Here is a 24716-nt window from a genome sequence, read left to right as displayed (position 1 = left end):
TTCTGAATCAAGGAATGAGAAGATGCTTTCTCTTACCCCACTCTAATCTCTAAATCAAGGTTTTTTAAAATTTCTTCCACACATGACCCCTTTTAGCCCAAGAAATTTTTATGTGACCCCGGGTATATAGGTATATAAAACAGGTATACAAATCAAATATTTACTAATAATAAAGCAAAAAATTATTTCAGAACAATTCTTTGGTTTACACAATTTTTTTTTACCACTTATTAAAGATTAAAGCAAATTTGCATACTAATGAGACAGATAGAATTATTTATTTTTACATAAAAAAATCAAGTCTTAACAGACTATTTGATACCTTTAACTGTTGCCAAATTTTTTGTGATTCCCATAATTAGTTATGTGACCCTCTATGGGGTTATGAGTTTAGTTTAAGAAGCTTTTCTCTAGTTTATTTCTTACTCTGATACTTCAAAAGATCATTGATTTCAACTAATTGGATACTCCCCTCCATTTATCTCAAAATAAGTTGGATTAACCAGAATATTGTATTAGCTGGTGGCCAACATTCTATCACTTATTTAGGCTAATAAACTAGGACAATGCTCAAATTTGGTGGGATCAGAACTTCTGATCTACTGGTAGTCTCCAAAATACAGTATTCACTTTCATGCCACAATGAAGCACTGGAATGAGACAAACAATTTTACTTATTTTACTATTACAGGCATCTATGATTTTATCTAACAATGCAGATTAAACCCTTCCATGCCTTAGTAAAAAAGCAACTGAGACAGAGAAAAATTCAAACAGGTACTCTGGGAGAATATATATATATACTCTTAGTTGGGTGAATCCACGACAGCTACATAGAGGGGCTGGCATCTGAGGTAAGCCTTCAAGGAAGATAAGAAAACTGCAAGGCAAAGAGGAGGACAAATTACATTAAAGGGTTGGCACTATGGTTTACAAGAATTTATGTAGGCGTTAAGTTCAAGAAGAACTAGAAGATTAGTTTGTTGGAATGTAGAATAGACAGGGAATATATATAAAATAAAACTGGATAAGTAGGTAAGAAAAACTAGAAAGTGAAGGACCTTTAGTACGAAGCTAGAGATTTCATCCCCCCCGTAGATTTAACAAGTTAGTGATCATTTTTTTTTTAAATGGGAAGATAACTAAGGGTTGGCAAGGCTTCATCAAAAACAAGTCTTGCCAGACTTACCTTTTTTTTTTTTTGAGAGGTTTGTTAAACTGTCAGAACAGGGAATTGTAGATAAACTACTTTCATTTTTATAAAGCATTTGATAAAGTACTGTATGCTATTTTTGTAGGTAAAAATAGGAAAATATTACAATTAGGAAGACTAAGAACTAAATGGCTTACACCAAAAAGTACATACCCAAGATCACATAAAATTTTCTTGGGCTAAAAAGGATAATGAGTGGAAAAAGTTTAAATAGCCCTAGCCTAGAGGTTAGAGTAGGGAAAGAGAAAAGACTTTTCTTGATGTCAGAAGATATGTAGTTTTAATTCCTTGTTCTGTGGTTTATAAGTGGCACAAGTCATGTTACCTCTTCTCAATAAAGGTCCAACAAAAGTTGAGGCTCGAAACTTTCCTTCCTGTGGTCTGTAGTGCCTCATTATATTGTATGACATTTTTTAATCAATGATTTAGATAAAGATAGAATTGGCATGCTTATAAAATTTGCAGGTGATGCAAAATGGCAGAGAGGGACTACTTACACAATTCATGTGAGATCAAACACTCAAATATTTTGATAGATTAGAATATTGGGCTGCATCTAGTGAGATGAAAGTTAATAAATCTTACATTTGGGTTTAAAAGATTAGATTTCACAAATACAATATGAGGAGTGTGTGACTGGATAGCAATTAGTTGGGAAAAAATGTGGGAGATTATAAGTGGTCTACTAAGCTTAATTATGAGGCAACTATGTGATATGGCAGAAAGGGAAGGGAAAAGGAAGGGAGGGAGGGAAGAAGGAAAAAAATATATACTGAGAGGCATACTATCTAGGATTAAGGAGTGAAAGTCTTACTATATTCTACCGTGATCATCATTGAACTTCATTCATTTTTAGGAAAAACACTAAGTGACAAAATACATAAAGAATACATAACCAAGATGGCAAAATGGCTACTCCATGAAGCTGTTAAAGAAATAGGGAAGGTCTGGCTTAAAGAAGGAAACAGGGAGAATTGGATAGGAAAAAGTGAATTTGATTATTTTCAAGAATCTTTTCAAAATTTTTTTTCAATATTTTCAAAAAACAAATTACCATTTATATATAATACTGTAAAGGTTTGCAAAATGCTTTACAAGCATCTCATTCCCATTCTGTAGATAATGAAACAGAGGCAGACAGAAGTTGTGTAATTTGCTCAGGTCACATGGCTAGCATCTGAGAATGGATCTGATCTTGGGTATTCCTGACTCAAGGTCCTGTGCCATATAGTTGGTATAATTTATAATTTGTCACCTTTAGTGAACTGTACATTCATACCCCTTGCGCATTTACCTATTAGGAACTAAAAGATGCCTTTGTAACATTTTAACAGTTCTTCTTATACTTTAGATGTCAAAATTAATCTGTCATACTTATAGTCTTATTTCAATCTATTATTTTCCTTTGATAATTATTATGTAGAATGCCTTTTCTTTTAAAATAAGCACATTTACATTGTTTCTAATGATTTCTTCTATTTAACAGAGTAAAGTTCTTCATTTCCCCTACAAAACTAACACATTATTCCATTTTCTCCCATTTTTGATATATTTTCATTCAGATGAAATTCATTGAGCTAGGAATTATGAATCAAAATCCATTTTTTACTATACTACAGATTTGCTTAAAAAACAACTTCTCCCTGGTTATTTTAATAGGTTTATCAACATCAAAATTATATATACATACTTGGTTGGATGTCTATTATCTTTATTCTGTTAACATATTCTCCTTTTTTTTGATGCTTATCACTTTGTAACAATTTTAATTCTAGAAGTTCAAATCCACTTTCATCAAAAACCAATTTTTTTCCTATACCATATGTATGTCATTTAAATAACTAAATTAATTTAGGAAACAGGATCCTTTCATCCAACTCATTTAAACATTACATCCTTACAATTATTTACATCTTCCTTCATTTAAATCATTATAGTTTTACAATAAACTCATAAATGTCATATATATGTATATACTAACATGTATATATGTGTGTGTGTATATATATATACACACATACACACACACATATGTATACACACACAAGTTAATTGGCTGAGTATCTGATGATTTTTGTTGCCAATATAGTTTTTTAAATATTATGTCTTCTTGATCTTTATTTCTAGTATGTAAGAAGAAGCCTAATTTTTGTAGATTAATCTTGTATCTAGAAACCTTTCTTCATTCATCTACTGCTTTCAACTTATAATTAATTTTCAACCAACTAATAATCAGCTAATTTAAGACTGCATTTAATATGACAGTACCATATACTGTTCTCTTATACTGTCCCTTTGTGAATGTCCTTTTGTTTTTCTGATATTTGAATTTTCTAGATATTCCATCAAGAAACCTGCAAATAATAATTTGACCTATTTTCAATCAATATAATTCACCTATTGTCTTTTTATTGTTTTATTCTGCTTAACAATCAGTACTCCTGATACGATAGTATAGAGAAATGGTGAATGTGAGGAACATTTATAAGAATATTTCTACTATATATCATATAGGCTATTAACTTTAAGATAGATGATTTGCAATGGATTGAGATAAAATCCTTCCATTCTTATTCCTTTTAATGTTTTTTGATACAAATTAATGTTGGGAAAGTCTTTCCCCACTTTGAACATATTGCAAAATTTTTAGTTTATTTATATATTGTAACATTGATTTCCCAATGTTAAAATAAAGTTGCACACCTGATATAAATTATATTTGGCTTGATTAATTTTTCCCACTTTAGAATACTTTTAAAATGTATAATTTTCATTGATTTCATTAATTTAATTTTAATTAAAAATTAATTTTATTAAGGATTTTAAAAATATATTGCTGTACTATTAGTACTAAAAATTTTTTTAAAGTATTTTTGTACTTACAAATCAGGGAAAGGAATCTATAATTATTTTATGTTATCTTTGCCAAGTTTAAAATAAACATTATGAATTTCTTATGAGAAGTAGAATCATACAGTAGATAAAATAAAAGCTTTCAAATCAGTAAGACATGGTTCAAATTGCTACATGTAATAGAGTGGCTGATTTTCTTAACTTTTGAATGCTTCAGCCAATTTTTCAACACCCTAAATTAGATCTAGGTATAAGGAAATGCATAAGATTTCCTTAAACCAATAAAATCACAAGTCTAGAGCTCTTTCCCTACCCACATCAAAATATATGTATTTCACAAAAGGTATTTATTGTATTAATCCTTATTTTATAGTTGAGAAAAAACAAGGCAAACAGTGCTTGAGTGACCTGCCTAGTCACCTTGCTAATAACTGTCTGAGGATACATTTGAATTCAAAACTTGATTCCAAGCCTAGGAATACTTGCCTATTATGAATACATACCTATTATGTCATCTAGCTGCTTCTTTCTTTATATCTAAGCATTATTTCTTCCTGGAAAGTATTAAAGAATTCATTTTGAAATTGTCTGGACCAGGTATCTCCTTTTTACTATAGTTTTGTCCCTTTGCTTGTATTTTTTGCCGTAAGTTAAATCACTTACATTTTGCTCTCCTTTTACTGATGCAGTCATTTGATAGTATAACTCTAGTTCTAAGGATTATTTTAGCTATATATCATAGATTTTAAAATATGGTATTATTGTTATTATGTTTTAAATATTTTAATTTTTTTTCATTAATCAACTATGGGGTTATGGTAGATGAAGTCTCCCTATTTCACTCAGGCTAAATTTAGTACAAAAGCCATTCAAAGGTCTAATCCAAGTACTGACTAGTATGGGAGCTTTCGTTTGTCCATTCTTAGGCTGCCTGGTGGCACCCTGTCCTGGGTTTCCCACATTGGTATAGGGCTTATTACAAATATCTACTAGACTTTAGCCCTACTGCAATGATGTACCAAACTTATTATCTAATTAGAGAGATGCACCACCATCTCCAGCCACTTCTAATTTTATTTTAAGGATTTATTTTATTAATTAATTAATTTTATGAATGGAAAATGCCCAGAATCCTGATATGAGAGATGATAAAGAGATAAAATGAAAAACTCTTATTTATGCAAAATTATTTAGTGAATGAATTTTGTGACACCTATTTTGGCTACTCAAAGATCTTTTTCACTTAGCTTCTAGCATTAAGTTCTATATAAATACAAGGTATGTCACAATTACTAATATTTGAACAGTGCCTTAAAGCTTATAAAATATTTTCACCTAACTAATAACTTTCCACACTCACATACTTAACTGTGTTAAAAAACAAAGTTTTCTTAGACTCTATAGTCTTTTCACTTTTGTGATACTGCTTATCTAATTATGGAGCTGGCCTTATTGAAAGTGAACTACTTGGTATTAAAGGAGGAAAATTACCAAAAACAAAGCAAAACTAGTGATGTCAATATCAGAATCAGACACGTTTCAGTAAAAAATATAAAGCTATATAGAAAAGGGTTTACAATTAAAAACCATTTGATTCCCCAAACAAAAAAGCAGCCAGAGCCAAAGACATCATGTTAAATTTAAAGTAACATTTATTAAGCATTTATTATGTGTAAGTCACAGTGGTAGGTCTGAGGATAAAAAGGCAAAAATAAAAAAGTCTATGATTTCAAGAACCTAACAGCCCACGGGCAGGAATATAGTATATAAAAACATATGTATAATACAAGGAGGAGGTAAAGGGAACAAAAGTGAGTTCGGATAAAAATGTTCTAAAAAGAGGCAAAGAAAACTAACAGCAGGGGGGGAAAATCAGGAAAAGTTCCCAGAAAAAAGTAAAGCCTGAAGTATCATTGTGGAGGAAGACAAAGAATATGAAATTCTTCTGAGTGTGTGTATGTGTCTGTGTATAATTAAATTCTAATTAAGACACTTCAGTTCATTTCAACTAACTTGATGTAAAGGCTGAGTATTATCAATATCCTAAATTTATTCTTAAGAAGAATATAATACAAAGAGAAGGGGCAATTTCTTCAATTTTCATTGTTTCTACTAAATAACTACAGCTGCTTAAAACAAATGGAAAATACTACTAATATTCTTACTGAAACACTTTTTTTTTTTTTTTTTTTTTAAAGAGGTCAACTTTTTGGGCCTTAAAATTGACCTACCTGAAAAGGTTGTTTGTTATTGTAGGTCTTAAGCTCCTGATTCCCCCGACATGCTTCTTTTTAAAATCGATCCTTGCAGAAGCGAGAAATAAATAAAAAAAAAAAAAAGCTTGTGACTTGTGTGTCCTAGCAAAGCATGTATGTTTATTTTCAGGGCCTACAAGGAGTTTCTCTCCCCCCCCTTGCAGCTGCAAGAATCAATTTCAAATCATATCAGACAATCAGGAGCTTATAACCTATCACAATAAATAATTAATAATTCATTTATGGGCCTAAGTAGATATAAAACCTTTCCAAACAACAAACTATAGTTTAAATACCTTAACCTGAACTATAATTGTTAACTTAAAAATGTTTTCTTACCTGCTTGGTGTTAACCTTGAATCCAGGCTACCAGTCTTCATGGTAATGGTGTCAGTAAAAAGCACATCTTTAGCTGGAGATGCCAAAGCTTCAGAGTGAGATAAAGATGGATGCATTCTTTGCTGTTGTAATCTTTTCAATGTAGCATAACCAAAGGCATCTCTAGAACTTGTATAGCTAAAGTTATAATCTGCTAGACTTTTGATTGTAGCAACAGAAGGGGCTTTAAGGGACTGTGCTCTACGAGGAAGTGTATGAGAAGAACCTGGTGGCACCAGGGACACAGAGTTTGATTTTGAAAGAGGCAGATGGTTGGACTGTGGTGTCGAACAGTGGCTTGTTTTAACAGTTTTAGTACTTACCACTGTACTCAAACTTCCACAGTCTGTGTCCATTGTTGTAGCATCCACACCTACGGTCTCTCTTGAAGGACTTGAACTCATTGAGCTTATACCACTTGTTGTAGTATCTGTATTGAAACTTTGGCTACGTATCTTCATATGTGAACTTGTAGAGTTGTCAACAACTAATCTTTCTCTGCTTGTGTTTTCCCTATGATTTTCTGTACCAAGACTTTTTGTAAATTTTAGATCATTTTCTCCAATACTAGGTGTGCTACCCGCATCTTCAATCTGCTTTGTTCCAACAAAAGAAGTTTCTAATCTTAATGTTTTCTGAACTTTGGAAATGGATGAGAAATCATCACTATGATTAAAGTCAATACTGGATGGCTCTGTAACTGTTCGATTTCGCCTAATGCCAGATTTATTTTCAGATGTCAGTTTGCCCCCTTTTGGATCACTGCTACTACGATGTTTTTTATTAGGTAGAGTAAGGGAATTTAAGATGCGATTTTTCACAAGTCTACTAGAGGCAAAAAAGGGGAATGGATTTTTATCCTTTATGGGTCCAGTGCGATCATAAAATGTTTGCTCTGCATCCTCATTGATATCAAGGAAAAATGTACTAGTAGAGCTGCTGCCAAATCGGTCGTCCTCCATAATAAACATACCTAAAATGAAAAGTTACATATTATTAAATACATCTAAAAATTAAAAATATTCACGCTGTAAATTTTAGTGATCTAAAAGGCTGGTGTGCCTCATGAAGCATTCACAATAGTTAGTAATGCTTCTGTATATCAATAATATTTTCATGAGACAAGATGACACTAAGGAGGGGCAGATCATACAAAACATAACACACACAAGAGCTGGAACCAGAACTAGATTTTTCTAATCCTATGCTTAGAAAACACACAGATCATAAAAAGAATAGAAGATTGATGATTGAGGGATCTGTGCCATGTGTGAACCTTCAGCAAACTTGCACATTGTAAATTTTAACATTAGTGCCACTCAGGAATTTGTAGCTAAATTGTAGATGTGAGCTTTACTTAGTTCTAATTACACTTTACTCCCTAGACTAATAGCAATTGCCATAATACATAAAGTCCATCTGTTCTGTGGGTGGAAGTAGGAAATAACACACAGAGGGGGAAAACAACAACAAAATAATGTGCCAAAAAAGCAGAAGCTAGAAAGGTATTCAAAACAGCATTATATCCTATAATGCTTCACCCATTAAGTCCAAAGCAGTAGCAACCAAGTAAAGGAAAAGATGTGAAAGGGGAGTGAAAATAATAATTGATGCTAAATTCCTATGGTGTATAGGCACAATATTTAAAAAGCCTTACTCCATGATAATCAAGATTCTACAATTTACTCCTGAAACAATAATGGTGGGGAATATGCAGACAGATTTTCACATGGACTTTGGATAAAAACCTATGAAATGAATTCCTTGAACACCTTCCTTTGTGCTCAAATAACCCTGACTTGCAGGTAACTTAAAGAATTCATTTCTTATTATTCTCTATGCCCAAGTTCTCAACTTGAAATAAAGCTAAGGTTAAAAGCAAAGTATATTATGATTTAAGAAGAAGGGAAAGGAAAATGGGGTATGCGCTTTTTTGGGAAATGCTATTACATAATTCTGGAGGAATTTGAAGTTATTTCCAGAGTAATGAGAAAATGTCTGGTTATTGTGTTTGCATTAGAGTAGGGTTTTTTGGTGTCATGAAATCCAATAGTTTCATAAGATACTTTATAAGATACTTTCTCAGAATAATATTTTTAATGGATTAAACAAAATACATACCATTATGAAGCAACCAATTGTGTTGAAATATAGTTATTTTTTAAATGTTTTAAATTCATGGACTACATGCTAAAAACCCCAGTTCTATAGTAAAGGGCTGTGAAATCTTTAATAGGATGTTGCTGCTAAATAAGAGATTACATATCTCAGAAAGATTATACTAGTTGCCTTAAAATGAAAATATTTTCATGATTAAGAACAAAATTATATCATAAGAGTTTTAAATTTTGCATGCAAATGATAATTTTAACTTTATTTAATTGAACCATAATGATGCTTACTTGATGGTGCAGATTCACTTTCACTATTATGTCTAGAACTGGTGGACTCAGAATTCAGACTTAGAGTGCTTGGAATAGAAGAAAGTTCATTGCAGAGTTGCTCCATGTCATCTGGAACTACTGGCCATGGTTGTTTTCGACTGTGTCTCACAGCATCCCAATTATGATATTTTAGAATATCACATCCTTGTTTAGTTTTGGCTATCAGACCAAGCACATAGACACAGGTTCTGTATAGATTGTGATGCAAAAATATGAAATAGTTTTTTAGAACCAATAATTTAAATGAAAAAGGTATTTTCCATAAATAAACAATTACTCTGCTGTTTGTTAAAAAGCCATAGGACATAAAAGTCCTGAAAAGTCATGAAATAAGCTATATTTTAGAGCTACTTGAATTTTACTTCTTCTATTTTGACTTATGTGATTATGTGAGGAAAAAGGAAAATGTTTCCTGAATCATTGCATCCCTGGGTACATGCATGTGTGTGCACGCACGTGTATGTGTATGCACATGCATGCCTGCTTTTGCTATCACCATAAAGATTTTCTAGTTCTAAAATCCTTTTAGAGATTTGAACTATAGTTGAAGATGATCAAGGGAAAAGTAAAGTTAAAGATGTATGCAAATAGTACAAAAAAAAAAAAATCAAACTACTCAAAAATTACAAATGGTTGGTACTATCTAAAGCTACTTTCATCTTGAATCCTGGATAGGAATAGGTCCAGGCACTAAGAATATGTGAGAGAAATCTCTCTTTAAATTTTAAGACTCTTGTTTAATCTCTCTTGTCTTCCCCCTAACAAGTTATGTCTCAGCACCTCTTCTAGAAGAACTATCACCAACCATCACTACAATATTCTTAACATACTTATCCCCAATATTCATGAGATAACAAGGATTCAAATGTGTGTATCACAGGTATTAGAGTTATACTGTTTATTACCTAAGGTCACATAATTCTTCTATTAAAAATACACTGAAAATATAATTTCATAAATAAAATTTATATTAAAGGGGTAGCTAGATGGTGCAGTAGATAGAGCAACAGCCCTGAAGTCAGGAAGACAAATCTGACCTTAGACATTTAACACTTTTTAGCTGTGTGACCCTGGGCAAGTCACTTAACCCCAATTGCCTCAGCAAAACAAAATAAAAAAAAAGGAAAAAGAAATTTTATATTAAAGCTACTTAAATCAATAAATAGGTAGATGTATTTTTATATAAATAAAAATAAAACAATATTTTATATAATAAAATTATATATAATATATGTGACAAATATAAAATAATTTTAAAATATATTATTTTATAATACACAAAAACAGATCCACCAAAAATGACTTGAGATGAAAAAATAAGGAATAAAAAAATTAGTATCTCCTAAACAAGCGAGATTTCATTTCTTACATAAAAAAATCACAAACATATTTATTTAAAATATACTCACATATACATAACTTAAATGACTCTTCATAAATATATTCTACTTTGGAGATGACTGCTTTAGAGGCCAGTTAATAACTCTGTTCTATTGGAATGACAAATGTATGAAGTGAAGTGAAATAAGGCTAGAAAGTTAGTCTAAAGTTATGTTATATAGGGCCTTCATATACCAAGCAACAAAGTTTTTACCCTAGAAGACCGATTTAATGAATCACTACTGAACATGGCAGGATAAGTTCCTTTATTGATCCAATAAGCATTTATTAAGCACTTATTATATGCCAGCGATGTCATTTTAGTCATCTTTGAAAATGAAGGGCAACAACAACAATTATATGCCAGGCACTATTCTAAGTGCTTGAGATACAAAATAGTCACTACTGTTAAAGAAATGTCAAAGATGGAGGGTGAGGAATTTAGGGGGAAGAAAAGGAACAGGAAAGGGACAGCACACAACACATACATAGATAAATGAATAAAAGATATACCTAAACACATAGAATGAATTTAAAGTTGAGGGGCAAAGAGGATAGAATAGTACTGGGGGAATAAGAATGAGTCTTGAAAAAGAAGTACTTTAAGAAGTGGAAGAAAAATATATTCTAAGTACGAGCAAAACTTTTATTAAAGTATAATGTCTAAAGATGGAACATCACATAAGAGGAGAATGATCAATATGGCTGAAACTATAGAACATGTAAAGGCAAGTAATGAATGATAAAAATGAGAAAAGAGATTTGAGACAAGCTATTGAAATAATGTATTTTTAAAAATAATAAGAGGGTAGTTGTGGGAATGGAGAGAATGGGATTAAACAGAACTGGTGGAAACAGAATTGACAAAACCAAGCAAATAATTGATATGAGGCATAAGAAAAGATGAAGATGATGGATTAACTGCTAAATTGTAAACCAAGGTGACCAGAAAGACTAGAAGTCCTTTATGATATTATGGTCAAACCTGTATTGACCATAGTTCAATCTTTCTTTTACTTGGAAAGATTATTTTTTTTTTATCTGTGTAAAAAATGAATTGGACTAGGAAGAGACCAAAATGGAAGTAAATTTGTGATTTCTCTTAAGCAAGTTTCTTTAATTATCTGACGTCAATTTGTTAAGATTTACAGTAATTCTTAGGAATCAAGAGACAGAAAAAACCTATTCCCTGTGAGACCTGAAGCAAGCCATTTCACTTCACTAGGTCTCAGTTTCCTCATCAATAAACAAGTAAGTTAGAATAAATATTTTCTAATGAAAGTCATAATCTAAACTGTGATCTTTTTATCACAAATGATTTATAAGACAGAAAGTTACTTCATAGTCAACATTTCAATTACAGTAGTTATGAAATTATGGGTCAAATATTTTTGAGGTTTATTATCTAATGATCAAAGTATTTTATGCTAAAGAAACGCAAAAACTGCTGTTAAAAAAAAAAATACACACCCTCTAATGGAGAGAACCTCACAATGCTGTGCTAATGCCATTATATCTGGAATCACATTCTCTTCCTGAAGCAAGTTAAGACCCCAGTTTGATGAGCCGATATTACCCTAGAATTAAAATAAATAAATAAATTCCTTTACTATTCGATAGGATTACAAAACAGAAAGATATAAAATAAACCCTTTTATATAAGATAAGTGCAACAAACTCCTGATGACAAAGGAATTAAAACAAACATAAAAACGTTTTTCCCAGGCACAACCAAAGTCTTCAAAAAAGATTACTGTGAAAAGGTCTGCTTTTCAGAATGAATATAATACTTAAATTAGTAGAGACAGTTTGTCTTGAAAAAAATTAAGCCTGATAACAGAAATTCCACTGACAATTATAAGACAACATACTATTAAATGAAAAAGGTAAAGAATTTAGAAAATGGCAAAGCTATCACATATTTATCACATACTAATTAAGTACTAACCAAGGCCCAAAGGGCTGCTTTCAGCTGCTTTACTCCTTCCCACTTATCCAACATTGGTGAACGAATCGTGTAACTGAGATCTGGAACAACACTCTAGATAAGGAAGTAAGGAAAAACATTTAACAATATATTTGATTTCCTTTATTGCCATTAACTCCTGATTTTAAATTATGAGCTAATTACATGAACAATATTAACAAAAAATAAGTTTTTCAAATTCCAAATATCCAAGTTAAAAGCTTGTAGTTTTATGAATTCTTTTTAATTTGTAGTGGCCTTTTTCACAACTACCTCACAAATTCCTCTTATTTTCAACCCATTCTCTTCCCTTTTCTTGTGTTGTCTCTTTGTGGCCTAGTATTTCAAAACAGCCTTGTTATGCATGCATGCTATCATATATTTTACTATTAATCTATAAAGCACAAACAATCATCTAAACAGAGGTTGGCCTAGCCATGAAAGAAGTCACATGTGCCTAACTCTATATACTCATATAAATTTATGTATACACATAAACACATACACATATATGATAAATTTCTTCACAATATACTCTTTTATTTCTGTTTTGTTCTTAAATTTAGGCAAGGTATTTATCTTGTAAAGACTGACAATTACTATTATAATAAGTATATACATAATATGCCTATACATGTATATACACATGTGCATGCATACACATCTAAAGGGATGCAGGGGGAATTTGTAGGGGTAGGACAATGGACAGGATTAGGCCTTGGAATCAAGAAAATACACTCTACTTTCAGAGACTATTTGGCTGTATCATCCTGGGAAAATTTAACTATTTAATTAAGAGTTCCCAGGAAACACTTCAAGATTATATGAGAGAATAGAAAAGATGCCTGTATTGGCAGAAGGAATTACTCAGGGATTCTGTATATTCCAGTGAAAACTCAGAACCTAGCTTTATCAGTATCCATTACTATATCTATATTAAGACTGAGATAAGTATATTGCAAACAGTGAAATGTAGAAATGTGTTAAAACCCAGATTGCCAATGTTTTCTATCAATCATGAAAGACCTAATTATACCACTGAATTTATTGCTACTTTATGTTCTTTTCTAAATACATCTTCACAAATTCATGTTTTAAAATTCAACCATGCTCCATAAACTAATCTAAAAGGTAATTAAAATTGTACTGTACCTCCAACAAATGACAGCCTGTTTTGTGATGCACCAGTTGTCCATAAAGGTGTATGGGCAGGTAGACATGTGGTCGCTGTAATCTAGTATAACAAAAATGTTTTGATGAAACCTATGTGATCCATTCTAAATATGCTCTAATTAAAAATATTACTGATATTATTAGTCAAAGAAAATCAGACATTTGCTTAATGATTTTTACATTTAATACACAATTAAACAAGATTAGATAGGTAGAAATATAATCAGAACAAAATTTAGCTTATTACTGTTTAAATTTAGTTATTGATGCATGAATTATTTCTATAACTACCTTTGGTTACTTCGACGAACATAATTATCACCATCCACTGGTTTGCGATAGGTTGTAAGTGCTTCATTAAGCTGTTCCTCAATTAATTCAACATATTTTGAATTGTATTCCTAAAAGATAACACAGTATTAATATTCCACAATGTCAACAGGAAAAACTACAGGAAGTCAAGTACTTAAAACATTTGAAAAGTTCATACAGGGGCAGCTAGGTAGTGCAGTGGATAGACCAGCCTTGAATTCAGGAGGACCCGAGTTCAAATAAGGTCTCAGACACTTAACACTTCCTAGCTGTGTGACCCTGGGCAAGTCACTTAACCAGCGGGGGGGGGGGGGGGGGGAATTCATACAAATACGTAGATTTCCCATTTGTTCATCATTTTTAAGTGCCTATATGTTTCTGTGGGCTGCTCATTTGTTAAATTTCTAAAGGGAGCACAGCAAAAGTAAATTAACTAACCCTAGAAGAAATCCAAAATTTAAAAAATTTCTTCAATCTGCTGCACAAAAATCTCTATCCTATTTTTCATGCCTAAGTAAAAATTTTTTTATCATAAGAGCCTTATGTAAATTTTTATCCTGAAGTAAATTTTGTCAACATTGCTATTATTTGCTTTATTGGGTTTCTCACTTCCTTAGTTTAAAGGAGGTATTTATGTATTTTTGGCATAAAACAGCCATAGAATGCTATAGAATGTAAAACCCATTAAAAAAAAACCTCTAGAGGTTTGGAGAGACTTACATGAACTGATGCTGAGTGAAATGAGCAGAACCAGAAGATCACTAGACACTTCAACAACAATACTGTATAAAGATATATTCTGATTGAAGTGGATATCTTCAAAATAAAGAAGAGCCAACTCACTTCCAGTTGATCAATAATGGACAGAAACAACTACACCCAGAGAAGGAACATTGGGAATTGAATGTAAACTGTTAGCACTACTGTCTTTCTACCCAGGTTACTTATACCTTCAGAATCCAATTCTTAAAGTGCAACAAGAAAAATGGATTTACACACATATATTGTATCTAGGTTATACTATAACACATTTAATATATATGGGATTGCCTGTCATCTAGGGCAAGGAGTAGAGGGAGGAAGGGAAAAATTTGGAAAAATGACTACAAGGGATAATGTTATTTAAAAAAAAAATTACTCATGCATATGTACTGTCAAAAATTTTTTATAATTATAAAATTAATAAAAAATATAAAAAAGAAAAAAAAAAACCTCTAGAATATAATGATTTTAATATTCAATAAGACATGAGGAAATTTTTATGAGGAATGTCTACATCCCTGCTGACTAAAAAGAACAAGAAAAAGTATCTCTATAAGAACATGTATTTTTGCACCTCATTCAGAAAACTGGAATTATGGAAATTTAATATCAATTCCACAGATAAGTAGAAAATATCAAATTTATTGTGGCATGAAATGCAATGTTAATAGGAACACATGACACATTGTTTAAAGCCTTCTAACCATATCAAATTTGTAACTTTCTACCTCCAAAATTCTAAACCTTTTATTTTCTGATTTAATTAATCATTACCTTTTGCCATTTTTCCATTTGCTTTGTTACATAACCTCTCTCATTTAGATAGGAAAACCCCTTCGGAATGGATAGAAATCTATAAAATAAAAGAAATTAAAAATTGAATACCCAGAATTTGTAAAGTGCTACTTTTGAGAAATATATCTTCCATAAGTAAGAAACTGAGGATTCTTCCATTTGTACATTACCTTTAATCATAAGATACTTTAAAAATTCTTTACAAACAGATAAATGAAACTATAGTCATAGTATTAACAGTTGGAATTAACCTTGGAAGTTAATTAATTAAATCATGTAATTTTCCAGATGAGGAAATTGAAATTTAAATCATCTAAAAGCATACAGGTACAGCCATAAAACCAAATTTCCTACCTAGAATTCTACTCAGTACAATCTAACAAAATCTTTTCTGATAAATGAGACTACATAGTAAGAAAAAGAAAAATAAAATATAAGAAAGTAAAAATAAAAAAGGAGTACATGAAAATACAAAGTATTTTAAAACTAAAGAGTCTAAATTCTTGAAATATATTCTCTTTGCAAACTATGGAGAACTACTTGCTAAGGAAAATATAATTTTCCAAATAGTCTTATTATGCACATTCTATAAGGACTAATGTAGTTGATGAAAGTGAAAAAAGCAAACCAATAAACACACAAAAAAATCCATATCGAAGAAAATAAAACTTTTGCTTAATATTTACCTAAGAAGGAGAAGCAGACCTTTGTCTCCAAGATGAGATAAAGCTGGTTTCATCTGGATGAGAGCATGAAGATTGGCCTAAAAAGAAACAGACAAATTATCAATTGGTCAAAAACTCCAATTACCAATAATCAATCATTCATGCAAATTGAGAAATAAATTTAGTTATAGTCTCATTATTTTAAAAGTGAATTTTTTTTTAAACTCACACTCAAGTATTTCATAACTAAAAGAAAATATTCACCTTGTCTTCACATGCTTCATCTAAGATATCAAGAGCTTCAGAGGAAATAGTTTTATTTTTATCATGAAGTTGAGTCACTAGTAATTCAATGCCCCAGTTACTGAAGAACTCTACATTAGCTCTTAATAGTACCCTTAAATGTTTTGTTGCATACAGCCTACAGCCCTGTAAAAAAAAAAAAGGGGGGGGGGGAATGAGAAATTTGTCAAATATGCTTGTCTTTCTTTAAAGAATCTGACTTTTCATATCATTTTAACAAGAAGTAACCTTATCCCTTTGTCACCATGCTCATCTCCTACACTGAAATATTTTTGTTGTGGCATAAAATACAATGCTAATTATAGGAATCATGTCAAGACAAAAAAGCCACACACAAAAAAGTGTCAAGAATGATTATCATTTCTGTTAAGAAGATATTTTATTGTCCATATCATGTGTCAAATGAAGTAAATGAAGACCTCTTTGGCTTCATCCAGGTATAATAGTAAATGCTGAATATACAAAGTAAAAAAAAGAAGTCCATGTGCTGAGGGAACTTAAGATCTTATTCAATGACAAATTGTGTGTAAACACACACAAATACAAAATAATTTGGGGAGGGAGGGCACTAGGAGTTAAATCAGAAAAAGAAACTTCTTGTAGAAGGAAGCACTTGAGCTGAGTTAGAATTTTTAAAAGGCAGAAGAGGGGAACGAGTACATTCTAGACATAGAGGCCAGCTATTGAAAAGAGAAGAAAATAGGAGTTGAAGTATTCATTGCATAACGGGAACTATAGTACAGATGGTTCAGATGCGTTAGAAGTATGAAAAGAAATGTACAAGTTACTAAGGTTACCACAGCTACTAACCAGTATTTCCAAATAATTTTAAATTTAATGTTTTAGGCTGTTCATAAAATGTATGTTTCTTTGCTAAGTTAACACTCACATCAGTAGCTGCAGTTAGGATTTTGGAAAGGATAACTCTGGCCAATCCATCTCTGCTATAGTCCAAACTTGAAACTGTCAGTTTCAATAAGTGATCTTGGTTCTTCAAGGAACAAAGATTAAGAAGACTAGGGACAAAGTAAGAAAAATAAAGATGTTAGAATTGATTTTGTATATTAAACAGAGTAATGCACAACAGGAAACTGAAATGTCAAAAAAATCATTATTTCTGTTTAATTTTTTGTATTTTTTAAATGTTTAAGTGACCAGATGTACATTTTAACCAAACACAAAAGCAAAAGTTTTTTTTTTTTTTTAAACTTAGAATAAAAAACAAGTTGGACTATATGAAAAAATAAACTGCAGGATACTTACCACTGAAATACACTGCATTTTTCTAGCATTTTAACTCCATGCGGATGACAGGAAAGTGTTCCAATAAATAAAAAGTAGTGTTGACTAAGAGTACTCAATAAACCATTGTTCTGCAGGCTTCGTTCAGGTTTCATTCCAGATGAGGAACTAAGCCATTGAACAATGTCTTTTACTAGTTCTTCTAAGTATCCTTGCCCATCCTAAAGAAAATAGAAATAATAAAAAGGGAAAAGATTAGTAAGGCTCTTTGATACTAAATTCATCTTAGTACAAAAAAAAAAAATCATCAGGAAATTGGGGAGCATGAAGAAATAAACTAGGAAGAGAAAGTGGGAGAGGTCAAAACAGATGAAAAAAATCAAGAAAGCCTAAGTGACCAAAAAAATTGGATATTAGCAAGGAGAAATGAGAATAAAAGTTTTTATAGCACTTATCATGTGCCATAAACTGTACAAAGGACTTTTTACAAATATTATTTCACTGGATCCTCACAACAACAATAGGAGATAATTGTGCATATTCCATCATCCCCATCATTCAGATTATTATTACTATAGTTGATTACTATTTTTATCTCCATTTCCGAGAAAACTAAATCAAACAGGTTAAGTGATTTTCATTGGGTCACACAGTAAGTGTCTAAAACTGGATTTGAACTCAGGTCTTCTTGACTCTAGGCTCACAATAATATTCACAGAGCCACTAAGCTGCTTATACTATTTAGCAAATATACTGACTGCTATACTCAAGTGCAAACAATTAGTTACTAAAAAAATAAAACAACTATGTCATATTTTTAATCTATGTATATTCTGAACACATAAGTAAATATTCCTAATAAAATGTGCATAGAAAAACTCAAAAAACAAAACAAAACAAAAAACAAGTTTATGTCCGGTATCAAATCAAATATACTGCTGATTCACAAATTAGGGAAAGAAACATTAGTTCAAGCACTAATATTCTAAAACTAATTTTTGTCTTGGAAACTGTAAGTCTTTCTGTGAAATAGTAAAATGTTAATAAACACAGTTTCCTTCAATTATAATGTTAAGTTATTCAATGGAAAGCAAGAGCCAATTTTATGTAACTGATCCATAACACTTTCCTAATTGTGTACCACTAACAATGTGCATATTTGACTTAAAGAAATATGTAATAAACTCTATTTTCTTACCTGGCAAATAAAAAAGTTTTATTACAATCAAAATGTTATTGTGATTTTTTCATTTATCATTCTAGGACTATTAAAAAAAAATAGATCTCAGTCCATTTAAATCCAATTTGCTGTATTAATAACATTATTCTTAGTCAAGAAATATTAAGCTTACATAGTGCACTAAGACTTATTGAGAACTTTTAATACATTTTGTGCAACATAGAACTAAGAATTTTACTTACCAAAAAATTACTATCGAAAAATAATCTTTTAACAAATTTTATCAATAATATCAATCAGATTTGGTATATAAAAGACCATACTAATCTGAATTTATGAAGCTTTGTCTGGTATTTGTTGGCATGTATTGTATTTTAGGCATTGCTAAACCATCTGCTTCACTATCTTCCAGGTCAACAAAGAGTCATTAAGTGCCTACCATCCACCAGTAACTAGCTAAAAGAATAGAAAGATAGGCAAACCCCTCCCCCCCCAAAAAACCTAAAGCAGTATTTTGTGCTTTCAAGGTCACAGTTCAATAAAGGAAGACAACATGCAAATAACTGTATAAACAGGATAAAAGAGAGCTAATAAACAGAGGAAATGCATTTTTCAAAAGGAGGATTCAAGAAAGGCTTCTTGCACAAGGGTGAGATATTTGCTGGGCCTTAAAGAAAGCCAAGAAATTAGAGATGAGGGAAAAGCATTCCAGACTTGGGAGTAAGGCCTATCACTAAAAATGCCCAGAATCAGAAAATTGAGTATCTTAGGCATGGAACAACAAATATGCCAATGTTATCTGGATTACAAAACATATAGTTGGGGGAGTAAGATGTAAAGAGACAGGTTTTAAATACCAAAAGAGGATTTTTGGTTTGATCCTGGAAATAAAAAGTGCTATTAGAGCTAAATGAATGACATAGCCAGTCCTATGATCTAGGAAAAGCAATTGACATTTTAATGGAGGATGGACTGGAGTAGGGAGAAACTTGAAGAAGGGAGACCAAACAGGCTAATGCAATAGTTCAGATGTGAGGCCTGCATCAGGGTGTTTACAGTGTCAAAGGAGAGTAAAGACAAAAAAATGTTCTGAAGATAGCTTCAAAAAGACTTGGCAAAAGATTGGGTGAGGAAGTCAAGAATAACACTTAAAATGGGTGACAGGGAAGATGGAGATATACTCCACAGCAAAAGGGAGATTAAGAAGAGAGGAAGGTTTATGGAGAAGAATAAGGTATTCAACATGTTCAGTAATATGGCTATAGGATATTCACTTTAACATATCCAACAGGCAGTCAGAAATGTAAGTCCAGACATCAGAAGAGAGGTTGGGGTAAATAAATAGATTTGAGCAACAGATACAAAAAAAATTAGAGGAAGATGTGAATAAGGCCCAGGCCAAAGCCTCAGGGTACACTTGCAGTTAATGAGTATTAGCAGGAATGAAGGAGTAGAAGGCATCTAAGTGATGGAAGATTTCTTTTTTTTCAGTCAGTGAAAAAGCAAGGAGTTCAGCTGAGCACCTCATGAGAAGAACAAGATCATTGCCAGTACATGAGTATATATGCAGAAGTTTGCCTTAGGCAGGACAAAAATTGCCTCTTCATGCGAGAAAGTGGTAAAGAAAGAACATCCAATAAAAGAGATGAGAAGGAACAGTTAGACATGCAGGAAAACCGGGAGAAAACAATGTTATAAAAACCTAGAGAAGGAAGAGTATCAAGAAGAAGTAGATGATAAACAGTATCGAAGGCTACAGATAATCCAGGATAAGGACTAAAAAAACTATGGCATCATTGGTGAGTAGAAAGAGCAGTCACAGTTCAATGATGACAAGACACCAGACTGCAGAAATTTAGAAAGAGACTGAAAGGAAATGGAGGCACCAATTACAGTTGGCCTTCCTATGTAAGCTGTTTAGCCATGAATGAGAAGAAATAATACATATCTAGAGGAGATGGGTTGAATAAGTTTTGAGGATGGGGAAACTTGGGAGTACTTCCTGATACTAGGGAAACATAGTGAGATTAAAGGTTAATAAAGAGTATGGATGATAGAAAGATAGATTAGATAAGTTTGTACAGATTGAGGGGTTTTCCCTGGCAAAGAGAAAGATTACCTCTTTATGTGAGAACAGAGTGGCTAAAATGCATCTAAGTGATGTGAGATAAGGAGAGAAGAGGGAGCGCCCAAAAAATTGATTCAAATTTTTGAAAGAAATGAGGCAAAATTTTCAGCTGAAAGGATGGGAAAAGGAGCCATGGGGGACTGAAGAATTAGAATGCTTGAAAGAGCCACTGTGAAAAGTAGGGCAGTGAATTGATAATGAAGGAACAGTAAGACTATTTCACAGCACTGAAGGGTCAGTTAAGATTATGTAATATAAATCTGTGGTTGAACCAGTGAGGAGAGTTTCATGATTTTTTCCATCTTTGCTTAGCAGCAAATGTTTAAGAGAAAAGATGGTGAATGGTGAAGGTGAACCAAGGTTAAGAGCTGGCAGGGCATACTATAATAAGGGGGCCAAGAACTCAAGGACACAGTATAGAGAAATAAGAAAACTTCAAAGTTTATATATATGGTGAAAAATACTTGTGGATGATAAGATCATTTCTGACCATTTCTGCATGTAGCTAAGGTTGGGTAGAGGAGGTCATGAAAGAAGTAGAAGACAAAGGTACTTGAGCAAGTATCATGCAAACAGGATAAATATGGATAGAATGAACCTTAAATGAGAACCTAGAAGCCTAAGTGGGGAAGCAAGGACTCTTCCAACTCTCTCTGTGCTATAAGTGAATGAGTTTGGGGGAGAGAGAGAAGCTGAAAGTATAACCTGTGTTGGAATAAGTGGCCCAGTCTCAGTGCAAGAATATAGAAAGAATGAAAAAAGAAAATTTTTAAGACAAAAGCAAGTTTGTTCTCATGAAGCAGACATTGAAGAAAGCACAGTGGAAGAGGTGGGAAGCTTTAGAAGAGTACATGGGGGGGAGGGTTACTTAGTTAAAGGAAAAGGGAATAAAAAAGCCAGGTATTAAGGGACAGAGAATGGAGTGAGGATGGAAATGCTATTTAGAATTATGGGCATAGGGTAGGTATGTTTAGCATTGGGAATTGAGTTCTTGTATAATCCTAGAGGTTCAGTCTCTGGGTGGAGGACTCCCAGGGTATGTGCAGCTAGAAGCTGAGGGAAGAGGAGGAAAGGATTAGATGACTGGTGAAGGTGGAGCTACAAGGAACTACAGAGATTGCTGAGAGGGATCAATGATCAGTACAAGATGGCTAGAATACTAAGAAGCTACCTTCCCAGGCAGGCATTCACTTTATGGGAAAGATTCATGCTTAGGTTAAATACTCCAAAACTAAAAACAATCCCTGACCAAAAGGAGTTAATATTTAAGTGGGAAGAAGAAACGTCATTTCCATTTCTAATCAAGAATGAAAATATTATTTACTACATAAAAAAATTTTATTTTACAGTTGTGCAGTATTACTGAAAAGAGAAAGAAATCAGAGTGCCAGAGGTGAATCCAGTAGGTAACTATCTTTTCGATGAGAGTTGGTGGGGAATCTACATTATCTCTGTCAACATGTACAGTTAATAAAACTTTCTCTACTCCTGCCTTTAGATTGTTTTCCTGGCTTCTGGTTATATGGAAAGACAAGCAGGAATGAAAAATAATAAAGGAAGCAAGGTGATGGAAGATATTTCATGGAGGCTAAGTACTAGAAAATTCTTCACAGGCTCCAGATTTCAAAGCAAGTTAAAGTTGGCAAACTGAATGCTATAGCCACAGAATCTAGCCATTGTACAAAATCTCGTAGATATCGTCAGACTTTGGTTTACATGGAAAACAGAAATTTTTATAGCTTTTATTTTTATAATATTCCCTAAACTTGATTCTGAATAACTATATTAAAACCAATGTTTTCCTTATTCTTGCAAAGCATAATTATTTGATCTGATGACTACTGATAAGAAAGATATTTCTCACCTCTTCAGACTCAAGAAGAAATTCTGTAAACTGGCAACCCACAACTGTGAGTTGCTTGGCCTTGGCAAAATCCAGATCCAAATTGGCATATAGTTTGCTGCTGGGCTTGTAAAAATAGAGTAATCGTCGTACAAACCTAAGATTAAGATTAGAAAGTTAGTATTTTCTCACAATGGAATAATCACTCTAAATCTAAAATAATTTGTAGTACACATAAAAGGCCCTATTGATAGAAGGCATGAGACCAAATCCTATTTTTCACTACTTACTGGGGAAAATCATTGAATTCTCTTAGCTTACTGCTTTTCGTTCACTGTAGAGGGTGGAGAGCAGGACTTGACCAGGGATTTCCAAATTATAGCCATGAGGGCCAAATCTGGCCTGCCTCCTATTTTGTACGGCCCATGAACTAAAAATGGATCATTATGAATAAAATCTTGAGAAGGAAATACAATGGATCAATATTTCTATTTTACTAAGATACCTTTTGGTATAATTCCTAAAAAGTAATTTATAAAATCAGGCACCCCAGTGACCAATCACTAACCTTTACATGAAGATCTGAAAAAGAGGGAAAATTTAGCAAAGAAATCAATTCTACTCTACTCTTGGATATAGAGCTATTATTATGTATTATTGGGAATTTTTTCCTTATATCAAGCCTAAAAAGTCTCCCTAAAATTTTTAACCAATATTAGTTTTGCCATCTGAGACTATTTAAAATAAGTTAAGACACTCTTTCATAAAATAATCCCTTTAAATACTTAAGGATAGTCATCACCTGTTCCTTGAAATATTTTTTAAATTAAATAAAGATACTCACTTTTTTCAAATGTACTTTATAAAGTTTCAGCACCTTCTTGATTACCCTACCACAGACAATTCTTAGCTCATAAATATAAATATACAACATCTTTTCTAATTTATAGCACTCAAAATTGACCAAATAGTCTAGAAAGAATCTTCAATTAGGGCAACATAAGATTGAATTCATTTTGGGAACTGTCAAATCAAACTGTGCTCACAGTACACTACCTCCCTACTTTTATATCCCTTTTGCCTTTATGATCCTCATTTTGTATTAGTGAAAATGATTTTCTGAACCCAACTGTAAAGAGATTTATCCCTAATTCATCAGATAAATATCAGCTCACCATTTTAAAGTCTGTCAATATTTTTTAAAATCCTTACTGTTGGCAATAACAGTTATTCCTATGAGCTTTTGTTGTCCAGCTGCAATTTGATGGATGCAACATCTATTTATTTATCCAAGTTATTGATAAAAATGCTAAGCAGCATAGTTCATTCTAAATCAGAATTGGGGTATGTTTAGGTCTTTAAAGACCTGCAAAATCATTTGATCTTGACCCTGGCAAGGCAACTACAGGCACAACCCCTACTGCTTGAGTTCTTTAAGTTGACAATTTTTTTTTTTTATGGCCCATGAATGATGTCTTAAATACCTAAATGATCCTGGCACCATAAAGGTTCCCACGCCTGCTCTAACCAGTAGTACGGTAACCTAAGAATTTTATGACAAAACACACGAAAGAAACTACAAAGTTGAAAAGTACTTGGCTAGGAAAAAAAACAGGCGTTATAAAATAGTGAATGAGGCTAGATAGATGAGGGAGCAAGTTATTGGGTGTCTTAGATGTCAATCTTCCTGTCTAGTATAAAAGATGTTTTTTCTATAATTCTTCAAAGCATGTCATGTGTAATACTAAGCAAGTTTCAAAATTCTGATTTCTTAGCTTCCATGGTTAACAAATTAGCAAAAAACAAAACAAAAGAAGTGAATTT

The 24716-nt window shown here is 32.2% G+C and overlaps 1 protein-coding gene across 5 annotated transcripts in view; it reads right to left on the bottom strand.

The window, feature by feature from the left end:
* RICTOR (RPTOR independent companion of MTOR complex 2) overlaps window positions 1–24716 on the bottom strand; it is a 129587-nt gene that overhangs the window by 11796 nt on the left and 93075 nt on the right. For 3 of the 5 annotated variants that reach the window (XM_074282616.1, XM_074282617.1, XM_074282619.1), the window contains exons 20-32: window positions 22914–23049; window positions 17763–17962; window positions 17389–17515; window positions 16461–16625; window positions 16218–16294; window positions 15511–15589; window positions 13954–14063; window positions 13642–13723; window positions 12472–12564; window positions 11994–12100; window positions 9102–9331; window positions 6661–7672; window positions 6298–6369 (exon numbers count right to left, since the gene is read on the bottom strand). In XM_074282616.1, coding sequence (XP_074138717.1) covers window positions 6298–6369; window positions 6661–7672; window positions 9102–9331; window positions 11994–12100; window positions 12472–12564; window positions 13642–13723; window positions 13954–14063; window positions 15511–15589; window positions 16218–16294; window positions 16461–16625; window positions 17389–17515; window positions 17763–17962; window positions 22914–23049 — 2490 coding nt within the window. The remainder of the gene's footprint in view (window positions 1–6297; window positions 6370–6660; window positions 7673–9101; window positions 9332–11993; window positions 12101–12471; window positions 12565–13641; window positions 13724–13953; window positions 14064–15510; window positions 15590–16217; window positions 16295–16460; window positions 16626–17388; window positions 17516–17762; window positions 17963–22913; window positions 23050–24716) is intronic. The other 2 variants (XM_074282620.1, XM_074282621.1) reach the window with 1 other exon arrangement.

Source organism: Sminthopsis crassicaudata, chromosome 1, assembly GCF_048593235.1.
Source record: "Sminthopsis crassicaudata isolate SCR6 chromosome 1, ASM4859323v1, whole genome shotgun sequence".
Taxonomy (NCBI): domain Eukaryota; kingdom Metazoa; phylum Chordata; class Mammalia; order Dasyuromorphia; family Dasyuridae; genus Sminthopsis; species Sminthopsis crassicaudata.
Note: the sequence above shows the minus strand (reverse complement) of the source record. Positions and strands in the feature narration are given on the sequence as shown.